Source organism: Opisthocomus hoazin, chromosome 30 (assembly GCF_030867145.1).
Source record: "Opisthocomus hoazin isolate bOpiHoa1 chromosome 30, bOpiHoa1.hap1, whole genome shotgun sequence".
NCBI lineage: Eukaryota > Metazoa > Chordata > Aves > Opisthocomiformes > Opisthocomidae > Opisthocomus > Opisthocomus hoazin.
This window is the reverse complement of record NC_134443.1, coordinates 931,311-945,307: the sequence shown is the minus strand read 5'-3', so window position 1 is coordinate 945,307 and position 13,997 is coordinate 931,311. Positions and strand designations below refer to the sequence as shown.

Genomic DNA, 13,997 nt, shown 5'->3' with positions numbered 1-13,997 from the left:
GTGCTGTAAAAGAGCCCGTGGTCTACAGAGAACAGTTTGGCGCTTAGCCCAGCTTTTCTGTGGCAGCTGCAATCTTATGTAAATGACGCTGGAGCGTCACATTTCAGGAACTTCCCCCCAACTTCACCACCTCGTACTCACAAAAAACACAGCTGGGAGGCGGGGAGCAGCCATGATATGTCCTGCTGCGCTGGAGACAAAAAGGGAGCCCCGCTTCCCTGAAATAACTTCCACCGTGCAACCGATCCCTCCATGAGACGGGAAGCAGAGATCTGCAGCCCCAACCATGCTACCAAGCGCCTTCGGCGAGCCCAGCGCTACGCCGGCGGCTGGCGCGGCCATGCTGGCAGGCAGCTCGACAAAGGCGAATCCAGCCTCTTGCTGTCGGCTTGCTCCTGGTGCTGGCAGCTGGTCCTCCACGCCGCGCACTGAGCATCTCACTCTCCTTGGCTCCGTGGAGCAGAGAGCCCTTCTCCACTGCCTGACTCGAACAAATGCAGTTTTATACCAGAGAAGGTGTCAAGCCAGGTTTTAATGCCGATAGTTGTGAGGGCTGCTAACAAACCACTCGCAGAAAAAGCCCCAAACCCCCTAACATCTCGCAGGTGTTTCACGCATCCAGCACACCCAACACGCCCACGGACAAGTGCATCCCTCGGGCTTCTTCACCGACACCTTCGTGTCGCAGCGCAAGTCGACCACGCCACACAGACGTCTAAAAGAGTTCTTGCAGTACAAGCATTTTCCGTCAGGAGTTCTAGACCTGTTCTACGCTGCTCTGGCTTTCAGAGCTTTTGCCAGGCTTCACCTAGGTGCAAAGCTGTAGGAAAGGCCTCGACTGCATAACGTTAAAAATAATTTTGTGCTTTAGAAACAAAAACATTCACTCCTGTGCAATCTTCAGCTACAACTACCTGGCTTAAAACTCTATCCAGTCGCCCCAAGCAACTACGTTAAACATGTAGGTTTTTATAAAATTGGTATTGGTGTTAATTTTGCACTGAGCTGAATTTAGAATTTTAGATCTTTCGTACGGACATACGGTTGCTAGACTTGTGTCATCAATTTGGAGAATGAAAACTGCAGGTTATTTTGATATAAACTATTAACAGGTTATAATCAATCATTCCAGAATCATCACAGGCACCAACAGCAAAAAAATGGCTTTCCTTCTAAAAAAGGCATTCACGGTTACACTACAGCATGATCTCAGGACTTACTATTACTAGATTATTAGCCACTGTTATTACTATTGCTACTACTTTGCAAAAAGCTTAAGAGCAGATAATCCTTCACCAGAACAAGGATCTCTCCTCTCAAGTCTGGTGTAAAAGTTGCACTTCTCACACTAGAACCAAATTAGGAAACACAAGATAGTCTCAGCTTCCAAACGCTGAAATAGAAGAGGACAGATCGTTAATGAAAATTTTGTTTGTTAATTCTCTTGAGAACTACCAGCAAGCAGTAAGGATTTTCAGATGTACTCACACAGAGCTATACCCACTACCACTTCAGCTGTCGTACTGCTGGCCAACACACAGGCTGTCACTCCAGTAAGCACTCTGAAGAGTCACAGAAACCGCCTGGGTAGTTGTGGCATCAACATATTCCACACAAGTTCCCCAAATAATGAGTGAAAGTGTGTTTGCTATTTATTTTTCACCATCAAGACTTTCTACCCTTTTCTAAAAGCAAGTTCTAGCTAACTACCAGAACAAACGACTTTGTGCAAGTCGTCGGAGGCAAAACCTTACGTCTACGCTGCAGAAAATATTACTGAGCTACTCAAAGAGAAAACAAAACACTTCTTTAGCTTTGTTACTTTTTTGCTTGAAAATTTTCAGCAAGTGTCTGTGATTTCATCAGTTCCCTCCATAACCAAGGGCAGTCGAAAGCACTGCAGAACACTGCGCTCAGCAGTTTTATGAAGAAATAAGGAGACGGAGCGAAAGGGCATGTTCCGACTTGCTTCACTGCTCCGCCACGCCGCCGGCTGTTACGGTCACTTCTTGCCTTCTATTTTCTAAAACTTTTAAAACTCTGCTATGTCATCGGCTACATCTGCCTTGCACGCAGAGGGAAACCATTCGCACGCCTCTTGTGCTGAAACGACCAGAAGCAAAATCTGCATTTCTGCCCAGGGCGCAGGTGTTCCGGCTTCGCACAGGTACGCCAGGGCAATGCCTGTGCTTCCCAGGGCACCCTTCTGAAGAGAGAAATCCAAGGTTTGTACACAGCGTCAAAACGCAAACCAAACACTGTTTTGCTGCTACAGTGACTTCCACTTTTGTTTCTCAACACCTGGGAATCTTTGCCGTTTCTAGGTCTCTCTTTTCTGTTCTACAATTTTCTCTTCAGAAGACTACTAGCTTTTTTGTCTATACATTTCTGGAGGCCAATTGTAAATACACAGCTTACCCACTTCATCTAAGCCACTCATCTTTCAGAATGGAGATAAACCCTCTACGGACACGACTGAACGCACTGCCGTAGCTTTCGGAGTCCTGTCAGCAGTCGGCCTGAGGAAGCAGCAGCTGTCAGAGATGGGGATGCAAAGCATTTTCCTACTATTTTAATTTTTACACTGGTATTCCCAGGAGAAGATATCCACTACTTCTCTTTGTGTTCTTAGTGGTTAAGTCAGTACACTGCAAGTGCCACATTTCCATTCAAACTCTTTATTCCTCCTCTAAGAGCACAGAGAGTTCAGTTTCACAGCTCAAAGCACTGCCACGCTTTGCTCCAAACTGGTCACATACTCGCTTTTTTCCTCCCTCCTCTCCATCGAAAGGAAAGATTCAGGGATTGCTTTCATTATCCGAAGTGTAATTTGCAGTGCGAAAACTTGCTTTATTTCATTGCAGTAAGGAAAAAAAAAATCCCTCAGGTATCGTATTTAGAACACGCAATGGTTTTACTCCATGTTTAGCATTTGTTTCTAGAAAGACACGTTTTAATCACACTTGCTAGGAATCTGCAGGCTGCTGCAAACCGTCATTTCTAACAATCCACAGTGCCAGAACGGCAGCAGGGAACATCCGGAGTTAAACTACTCGAAAGCCATTTCAGCACAATTTGAGAGAGAGAGCAGAGTATCTAAGGTGAATTACCATTACTCAGGGATTTGAATGATTTTCAGCAAGGCACATTTAATGCAACAGATCTGCGCCTCTCCACACTACGCACTGAGCTTGCTCACCAGACAAGAAGCAGGAGTAACTCCACTTGGAACAGCCGGAATTAAAAAGTGATAGGGTATCCACAATATCATATTATTGAATATTATGGATATTGTCTATCTGTAATATTTGTTTCCCAGCTTTCTAATCTCCATTTGAAATGTGATGGATCTCCTGAAGAAAAACCTAATATATAAACAAAGATGCCAAGGATGAAGAATCTGCGCTGTCACCATGTGCGTTTAAACATGAATTATTCTCCCTGGTAAAAATTCTCAGGGCACGACCTCTTGATGCAATGTAAAAGTTTCCACACTTAAGGGCTCTCTTTACTAGCACGAGACTTTCAGTTGCAAGGACCACCTCAACGCGGACACCAGGAGAGATCAACGACTGGACATTCCAGATCGGCCCAATACACGACTCCTTGCAACGCAGTCTTGTTTAAAAAGAAAAAAAATCATCAGTGCAAGGATAAATCGTGATCCACCCTTCCAAATGTTTTCAAGATTGAGTTAGAGAAATCACTAGATATCATAAGCTTGTTATGCAATGGAAGCGGGTAAGAGAAAGGCCATAGCCAGAGTTTTAAGTTATGAACGTATCACTTGGGAATTTCTTGTTTGATAGACTGACGAAAAATGCCTTTTGGTTGATAATGGAGAAAAAACACCCCAATGTAGCTGCATGGCAGAGTCTGGAAAAAGTAATTCCAGTCCTTTATCCCTGACACACAGCCCACTTGTTCTTTCCAGGCATCATTTATTACCTCTTTTTGAAGATCCTTTTCCTCGAGGAAACCTTAAGCCTGGGTACGCCCGGGGAAAGAACAACAAGGTTTGGGTATGTCCGACGGACAGGGTCTCAGTACAAGAGCAAGGAACGCTCCTTCCCTTTGGGCAGGCTCTGCCGTGCGAGACGCGCCAGGGCAGACGGATGCAGGCAGCCTTATGCGTGGAGCACAGGCAGGAGAAACGGAAACCTCCAGCCCTGGGAACCTCTGACGCTGGAGCCCCACGGACAGACAACCCACGCGAGGGAAGGACCTGACCTCCAGGGCTTCGTATTCTCTTGCTGAATCGCCCGGCGCTGTGGAGTTCAACAAGGCTACGTACGGAAGGCGCAAGGGAACTGGGAGAGAGAAATACGCGCTCCCGAGGAAACGCCGACGGGGGCAAGGAGAACAGGAGCGCAGGGAAAAGCCTCAGCTTGAAACCAGCAGGCACGTACCAACGGGAGACAGGTACGGAGGGTATTCTAATGTTTCATTAGTCAGCAAAACTTCTCTGTACATTGGAAAAAAGAACGTGTTGTAACAAAACACTTCTAAAATTTAGCGTCTATGCAACTACATCTATAATTCTTGCCATTTATTCTGTTTTCCCTATCCGTTATTGCTGTTCTTACTTCTTACATCACGCAGATCACAAAAACAAGACATCCTCAAGGCAGGGCTATCTCCTGACACTTGGAAAATACCTGGCACATCTCTCCAGCCAGTATAGATGCACTTTATCATCGGGCTGTTTTCTAACCTGTCTGGAAAAGCATTTTTCACTTTTCAGATGCTGCTTTCAGACTTTTCAGAGTGTCAGTTCAGACACACAGCAAAAACAACGGTTCTAACAGGTAAGAAAAAAACCCCATTCAAATACTGGAGACAAGCACGGCAAATACAGAGCCCCATTTCACAAGAGACAACACCCCCCACTCCTTTCTATACAGGACACTCAAAATCACGCGATTGCTTTTCAGAAATTTACCTATGATGTCCACTTAAAGTTAGCACGGGAATTATCTTCCACTACTGTTAAAAAGCAATGTCGACAAGCTGTGAAAGAGCAAAAGCATTTTCCCCTGTTGACGGAAATTTAATCCAACCATTTCTAACTTCAGAATCTTCAATATCAGAGGTTACATGGAAAAAGTTAGTAGAACGTGATCAGGCAGAGACGCCAGAAACTGTTAAATACAGTTTAAATTTACTACGACTTGCAAAACAGTAGAACACACTACTCACTTGTTTTGAAGGACAGTGCTCATTCTTCTCATCTGTCATCTTCCCACTCTTCGGTGCCCTTCTTGGTTGCTTGATGCTGGTTTTTATGGCAGGCCGGCACACATAATTCTCCAGGTTCTTGGGAGGCTTTTTCGTTCGCTTTGCTTGAAGACCAATCTTCAGTTTCAAGTTTCCCTCTGAAAAGTTTGTTTCTTTCACTGAAAACTGTTGCTGTGCATCAGTCAGAGCCTCACTCTTCCCATTCTCGGCACTGTTCCCCTCCCGATTCTTCTTCTTACCGTCGTCGTCTTCCTTGGTGCAACCCTCTAGCTCTACTTCTCCTTTTCCCACCAACGTGCCAACGTTTACTACAGAGGGGCTTTTCCCAGAAAACCCTTCAGAATCGGAACCCAAGCCTAACATAGCAGTATTCCGAGGGTCCATCACAGGCGGAATATATGCCTTCGGGTAATTTTCGGGAAGATTTACAGAGATATGTTCCACAGAATATCTGTTCTACTACTGGCAGCCAGCATCTTTTACTCTGAAGAAGAAAAAGAAAAACAGAAGTAAACTTCAATTTTCTAGCAGAAACCCAATTAGTATTAAAAACAATTAGAAAGCAAACAATCGTATCTCAGACAAGCACAATCACGCAGCTGGTGTTTCAAAACACCAACCCTTCCCATCACCTGCTACAATACACAATTTATCTGCAAAAGCATTTTTAGACAACAGGTGAAAATCAAAATGATGTGACTATTATAATGCAATTTCCAGTTCATCCAGAGGACACTGCAAATGACGGTTAAGGCTTTTAGTATTGATCATCAAAATAACTTTTCTCATCTAAAAGCAGAGCCCAGCTGCCCCCAGTACTGCCACTCTCAGTCTGGCCCCACGGAAACCGCTGCATCTAAGGAATGACGCAGCCAATGAAACCTGTGACAAAGCATCCAAAACCCAGAGACAATCAGGTTTTAACTGTCTGAGCCAGTAGGAAAGTTCAGCTTAACTTAAGAACTAGAGCAAGTGGCGGCTGGAATCGACGTGCTAACGCCAGGGTTTCGAATCCCCAGCTGGCAGCGCGCTCATGCAGCGCGCCAGCACGGCCTCCCGTGCTCGCCCGCAGACCACCACGGACCCGTGAGGGGCTGTTTCCCCTGCTGCTGAAGAACAAACCAAATCGGTGTACCCCACTGTATTTTTATCTATGGAAACAAAAATCATCACAGGAAGAACCTGCAGAAGGCACAAACAGGGTGTATCAGTAACCACCAGAGATGACAACTCACAGGTTACAAAGCAGAAGCTAAACACACGCTTTTCCGTACGGTCAGACACTTGGAGTATGATGTCGGAGAAAGGACACGAGTGATGTTTACAGAAACAGGGACCTGAAAATCAGCAACCCCGCGCAGGACTCGGTGAACCGGAGCTCCGAGCGAACTGTGACAGTCACAAGGACACACAGGATCCTTGCAGCGCGCTGAGGCAGTGTTGGGTCTTTTTGACCCTGCTAGGGCAGCACGTCGTCCATACGCCCACCTGCCCCACGGGCACGGCACACCAAAGCACCCCAGACCCAACCTTCCGGAGCCTGAACAGCACCTCGCCAGAGAAGTTCTCCTTTCCCAAGTGCCAGGAGCCCAAAGAGAACAACCCAGGTGGACGGATTTGTTGTAGGGGCATTCTAAGCAGAAAGCATTTAAATATCTTTGTCATTTAACTGTCTTGATCATTTCTGAGCATGGATGTCGGAAGCAGGTCTGAAAAGCAAACAATCAATGTACTGGAAAGAGCATCACCGGAACTAAACCAGCCTGGTTTTCTGTTTGTATCTTCTACAGAATCATTAAGTCTAAGCTGTATGGAATGCTGTGAAAAGATTTCAGCAGTTTCAGTGAACTTCACAAAGAGTTTCACTGCTTTCAGGAAGGTTTCAATGAGCTCAGCAATTATCTGCGACACTTGGCCTCCTGGCAGGTCAGCACACGCACACGTGAGCCCATCAGCAAGCGGCAGGTCCCAGCGCCAGATGCCTCTTGTCCAGACAACAACAGCAGAGACAGCAGCGAGGGGGGGGTGTTTTGGGGGGGCTCAGTAACCACCAGCACTGTACAAAAAGAGGGGAGGATCAGGAATGTGAAAGGCGATACTGGGAGAGGGCTTGGGCGACTGCAGTGGACACAGGTTGGAAGTCAGACGCCAGGATTAGAGGGGACAGAAGAAACGCTGCCGAGGACACAAAATGCAAGTCTTTAGCAAGCTAGGCTCCACTGGCTACGTCCTCAGAGAAAACAAACTTCTTTTCACATGTTCTGTGCGCATCATTAAAAGGGATTTCTATCTGCAGCTACGACTCTTCAACCAAGAAAATCCTGAAAAATCAAAAATGGCATTATTACTCAGAAGACCAGAGGTAATTAGATAAAATCTCCATTTTGCAACCAGAAGAAACAGGTGGAGCTCTGTGACGCAGAGGACTAGATAGCAAGCTGGTGACAGGTCCTACTTCAGGCCCAGCGTTCAGTACATGAGGCTACACCATGCCACCGAAAACGGGCTTTTCCCTACATGCCAGTGTGCGAAGGAAGACTGGCCAGCAGCAAAATAACCCTAAGCTAATGCATGAATTTTTATTATTCGAGCTCAAGAAAAGGAGAGAGTCCTACAGGCCACGATACAACTCTCAAATCTACGTTCACACAAATGTTTCCTTCTCTAGCGACTATGGTCCAGAACAGCTACACCACTTCAGACATTTTCCTACAATTAAAATCAAATTAATAAGCTTAATACCTAAAATCAAATTAAATGGAAATAGCACCATCTATACTGCTGTATTTGGCTCCTTATTTACTCAACAGCACGACTCTAAGTCAGTAATTACCCTCACACACTGACCTTGGAAACTGGAAAACCAAGACAAAGCGCGCCGCGAGAACGCGAGGAGCAGCACTGTGCTGAGCTGGTGTTCCGCGGTAACACAGAACCAGGAACGATCCCAGAAACTAAGTCACAAAATTGATGGCTCTCATAAACACATAGCAGGTCATTTTATTTACCCATTAATTCCTCTCTACACAGACAACAAAAATGCTAATCCTGGACCTAATCATCATTTCGCCTCGATCACTGTAATCTTCTTCTCTTCGACTCTCCAATTACCCCACTCTAATTCACAGAAAATGCGCCTGCCAATTTGATCATTTCCATAACCGCTAACTGGTTACGTCTCATCTCTCTGCATCCCAGGAACGCTTTTTCTTCCCTGCTGCACCAAGTTCAGGCTTCCTGCCATGGTCTTCAAGGTGCGTGTAACTGTGCCCTGGCTCTCCACCTGGTCCCGTTCCTGGGTGTTTTCTGTTTCACCACTGACAACCACCGCACATATCCTTCCCCCCGCTTTTTTCAAGTAACAACACTGCCGTCTCTGCGCGACTCTTCCCGCTTTGCACGCCCCGCTTGCACCAGTCACAGAATCCCAGAACTCCAGCATGGGGGGGGTTGGGGGGGCCCTCTGGGGATCCCCCAGCCCAACCCCCTGCCCAAGCAGGGTCACCCAGAGCAGGGGGCACAGCACCGCGGCCAGGCGGGGCTGGAATATCTCCAGAGAAGGAGACTCCACAGCCTCCCTGGGCAGCCTGGGCCAGGGCTCCGGCACCCTCAGAGGGAAGAAGTTCTTCCTCGGGTTCAGCTGGAGCTTCCTCTGCTCCAGTTTGTGCCCGTTGCCCCTTGTCCTGTCGCTGGGCACCACTGGGAAGAGCCTGGCCCCGTCCTCCTGACCCACCCTGCAGATACTGATCAGCATTTCTAAGGTCCCCTCGCAGCCTTCTCTTCTCCAGGCTGAACAAGCCCAGCTCCCTCAGCCTCTCCTCGTAGCAGAGATGCTCCAGTCCCCTCCTCATCCTCGTAGCCCTGTGCTGGACTCTCTCCAGTAGCTCCTCACCTTTCCTGAACTGGGGAGCCCAGCACTGGACCCAGCACTGCAGATGGGGCCTCACTAGTCCAAGGGATCCGTACCATTCTTCTCACAGCTCGTGCCCTAAAATCTCCTTCTGGACGTCAACGCCAATGAGCAGCCAAACGACGACAGCCACAGTTCAGAGGCAGCTCTAAAAGCCAGCAGGAATCTACCCTGAAAACTCCAATGATTTGGCACTTTCAAGACTTAAAACTCTCGTATTTACCTGTGTGATGTACGGTACGTAGCTGTGTCTGCGCTTTCCACGTTTGTTCCGTCAATTTGCAAGTCTTGGTTTTAATTACGCTGTAGGCTTCTTCAGGTCAGAAAAATGGACTACGGACTTGCAAAGTACCTGCTTCGATGAGCCTGATCCCTGCAAGACAGCTCTGCAAGCCTCCACCGCGAGGATCTCTACAAGCGAAGCACTACATCCATCTGCTGTGCCCAGGAAGATTCATGGGAAATTAAAGCAGCGGAGCCTGATTGCCTGTGCCCACGATTAAGTATTTTCTGAGCTTTCACGCTGTCACTTACCCACACAGCTTCGTAACTACTCAGGCTAAAAAGCACGGCTGCAACCAAGCAGCACAGCATTCTGCACCAGGCCAAAACCGGCGCTCAGCAGTTCCAATCCCACCGCTCACATTTCGCAGACCCACAGCAGTTCCTTCCAAAGCAACATCAACATCTTTCATTTAACGACTTTTTTTTTGATGAAAGAAACTGCCATTTCCCTGGGGTCTCTGTTCCAAGACCTAATCCACATTTTGCAACAACTTTCATCCGCGGGACCTTGGGCTACCATTAATTTTGCAAGGTTAAGAACCATCCAGTGTCAAATCTCTACGCAGACTTACAAATTCTGATCAAGACGTGTCCCAGTCAGCTCCCTGAAGAAGCAAAACACATAAAACTTTCACTCTCTCATCCAGTAGATTCTGTAGATCCCAGATCCCTCCTGCAACTGCTCTTCCCCAAAAAGGTTAACCAGGAAGCGCTGTAACATCCGTTTTGACACGCGCTACCTGGAACCAAACGGTGTTCGTTAATGATTTGTCTAATGCCATCTGCAGTTTTAACACCTATTCTTCATTCTTATTCCCCTGTTGACACATCCAAAGCCCTTTTTGCCCATCATCTGCTAAGATTTCTGTTCTTCTGATCCCCTGCTTTTCCAGAGACAAAAAAACAAACAAGGGCTGACTTCTGCCAGCTCCTGGATATGTGTGCGTCCCCCCCCAGCAACACCAGGTTTTTTCCCTCTGTCCAATTTACTAAATTATCTTTATTTCTGCTACTGCTTTTGTTGACAAAAACATATTGTCATTTTATATTTGGGAGGTGTTTTCTTCTGGTTCTTTCCACTGCTTCAGCTCCACGGGACATGAAAAAAAAATCAGCTGAGTGTCTGAAATCCCAGAATATTACCAGTAACTCTATAGTCTCCCACAATCCCTTCTCGTATTCCTTGTCTTCTTTCTTCTGTGACGGCAGACAGCTGCTCCACTCAGAAGTTCTTTCTCCAACAGAGAATAAAACGTGTCATAAAACCCCCACTACATTTCTCCACATCACTTATCCCAAGCAGCAGCACCGACGGCTGCAGGTCACCGAGACAGAAGTCCAAGGAGCTCGGTTACCTCCGCGAGCACTTGTTGACTGCTTGGAGACGGAGACAACTGTCAGAAATAAAGTTACTGTTTGTGTCGCAGGCGGTGACAAATCCAGCACCTTACAAACAGAATCTGTCAGACGTGGGTTTGGCTGCCACAAAAGAGCAGAGCACCTGTCTGGCCACGAGGAATATTCTACAGCAGCGTTTGTGGCAAAGACAGCGCGGGCCAGGGGTCGGGGGAGCGAGCGGTAGCAGGACACTTCTCCTGCAGGAAGAAACGCCAAGGGCAGACGTCACCACACTTTGCCAGCACGCTCCAGTGGGAAGAAAACTTTTTAAGTGGACAGAACGTTTCTTCTGCTACCTCAACCTTACTTCTGCTGATATCGCACCTTAACGGAGAAGTTTGGAAACACGAGGTTGAATTTTGACTTGCCTGATACTTCTGCTGTTGCACTATTCATATGCAAATTAACATGAAATTGCTAAACGCTGCATAACAAACCCCATATTTGATCAGACCCAAGGTTCATTTAGCCTTATGCTGTTAGTCCCAACACCCGCCAATCCTGATTGCCTAGGGAAAAAATAAAAACCCCAACGTATGCTGTGGTAATTCCGCTAAAATATTCTCCCAGACTCTGAATTTGTGATCCAGGAACTTCCCGAGAGGTATCCCTCTGCGCCTGACGCCTTCCAACGGACTTTTCTGAACAAAAAACTCCGTTATTTATACTCTCCTAGTAAAAGGATAACGTAAGGGACAAAGTAAACCAGCATTTCACTGTTAACTCCTGACATAATGTGCAGACAATGCCTTTGGTTAGTGCAAAAACAGCCCAGTGCCAGGATGGTCTCAGACTCACAGGCTGGTTTGGGCTGGAGGGGGCTGCACACCCTCTGCGCTGCACAACAGGTAGGGCCCTGCGACAGAAAACGAGGAACAAATACAGGGTTTGCTTTCTCAGAACAATCGCGCTGGATCTGCCTATCAGGCCTTTTTCCTGTGTGAAAGCTGCGAGATGAAACACATGACCTCACTGCAGTGGAAGAAATGTGTCCACAACAGCAAAAGGCGACCTCTTGCCAATGGCAGCACAAATTAATTTTTTTTTTAAAAGTCAACACTCCATCTGACAACAATACCGATTTCAAAATGACAGTGATTCAGCAACCGTTATGAGCTATTTCCATTTTTCTCTTGTGACAGCAGCATTATAATTTCTATCAATAAGCCTGTCTCTTGCACCAAGTGTTTAAACTGTTTTTTGTATCCTCAAGGACAGTTTAAACTCTGAAAACAACTGAAAACAAGCTGCTCCTTTCTGTAAATTATGGCTCAAATCATTTTGCTGTTCATTATCACTCAAACATTGAGTGCTTTTTGGATGACTGTTGACTGCCTGTAGCAATCAAATGTAACTAAAGTCCAAAAAGAAGTTGCCATAATGCTGTCTTTAAAACCAAGATGTACTTAGACCCCCTCAAAATAAAAAACCCCACTGTCTTCTATTCTTATACAGTTTAGAAAAGCTGCTGAAGGTTTCATTTTCGAGTAAGGATGCTTCTTCAGAACTGAAGGAGGCAGACAGATGACGATTTTAGAGCCCATCTCTACCCATATGTTCAACCAGCTGCCAGAACTTCCCCATCCGCGCAGAGGCACCAGGCATGGTCTCAAGGTCCTCAAGGATGACCACGGGAAACCCAGTTCTTTCAGGATTTGCCCAAAAACCCCTACGAACTCGCACCTTCTTGGAAAACCTTGCCTTTGCTGGTGCAATTACAGTGATGCAAGGAAGACAATCAAAACCAACAACGGAAAGATGCAAAAAGGTGCACTGCTGTTGAAAACGAAAACTACGCATCTTTAACCAGCTGGACGCAGGGTCAGGGATTTTCACCACACATCCACCCGCAGCCCTTGCTCCCCAAAACTCTCCGAACAAGACTGGGAAGGCAGCGTCAGGCCCCGCTATCTCGAGTTTCCCTCGCTGGCTCCTGACACCACACAACTGCCAGGAGAGCAAACGCGTGTCCCGAGGCCATCTGATGGGAACCCGCATCCCAAGCAGCTCCCAGTTCTCTGCCGGGTAATTAACGGGGCGCAGGAACCACAAACCAGGGGTGACAAACAGGAGCTGGAGAGTCAGGAGGCTTCCTAACAGAAAGCGAGGGCCAGCAACGCGTTCTGGCCTCTGATCCGAGAGGTGGGTGAGGCCAAGGCACATCAGGCTCACCCCGCACATCCCCAATTACCCATCAGAAAGCTAAAACGGGATTAAAAAGGTCATAAAAGTAAAAATTCAGCAGTGGGATTCCAGGGGGGAAGGATCGCAAGCGGAAGAGTCCGCAACCCGCCGACCTAAACCAGCCAACGTCCCGACGACGAGCAAGAAAATCCCCCAGCCCATCTGCCAGCGCGCCGCCGGCCGCCCCGCACGGCCTCCCCGGGCCCCGCAGCGCCGGAGCCGCCCCCGGGGGCTCCCCGAGAGCCGAGGCGGCCGCCGGGCCGCGCTCCCCCGGGGCGGTGACAGCCCGAGCCCGGCCCCACGCGGCCGCCGGGCTCCCGCCACCCCGCAGGGCTCGGGGCGGCCCGCGGGCACCGCTCCCGCCGCCGGGGATCCCCCGCCTCCCGCCCGCCCGGCGCGGGCCCGGCTGTCAGGGAGCCCCCGCCCCCGCCCGGCGCGGGCCCGCCTGTCAGGGATCCCCCGCCCCGCGCCCCGCCACGGCCCTGCGGGGTCCCCACCGCTCCGCTGCGGGCCCTGCCGCCCCCCCCCCCCCTCCCCCGCCCGCCGGGGATCCCCCGCCGCCGCCCCGCCGGGGATACCGGGCAGCGGGGGCGGCGGGCAGCGCGCGCTTCGGCGCCGGTGCGGGGCGGGGCGGCCCCCGCGGCGGCTCCCCGGCCGGGCTCCCCTCCCCCCGGGCTCCGGGCCTGAGGCGGTCCCAGTCCCCGCCCGCCGCCCGCTCGCCCGCCCGCTCCTCACCGTGTCAGCGACAACACGGCCGGGGCCGAGCACGGGCTCCTCCGCGCCGCATCCCCCCGGCCGCCCGCGCGGACGGGGCCAGGGCGGGACCCGCACCGACCGGCCGCCGCTCCGGCCCTGCTCCGAGCCGAGGCAGCGAAACCAAAATGGCGGCGGCTCCTGCTCCACCGCGAGCGAGCGCCCGGCGCCCCGCCCGCCCCGCGCCCGGCCACACCCCTCCGCGCTAGCCCCGCCCCCCGCCGACAGC

General features: G+C 49.4%; 1 protein-coding gene across 2 annotated transcripts in view; it reads right to left on the bottom strand.

The window, feature by feature from the left end:
- ASH1L (ASH1 like histone lysine methyltransferase) overlaps positions 1-13,874 on the bottom strand; it is a 58,838-nt gene extending 44,964 nt beyond the window's left edge. For both annotated transcript variants that reach the window (XM_075445025.1, XM_075445024.1), the window contains exons 1-2: positions 13,751-13,874; positions 5,200-5,722 (exon numbers count right to left, since the gene is read on the bottom strand). In XM_075445025.1, coding sequence (XP_075301140.1) covers positions 5,200-5,622 — 423 coding nt within the window. In that variant the 5' untranslated portion in view covers positions 5,623-5,722; positions 13,751-13,874. The remainder of the gene's footprint in view (positions 1-5,199; positions 5,723-13,750) is intronic.
- Positions 13,875-13,997: the final 123 nt, after the last annotated feature.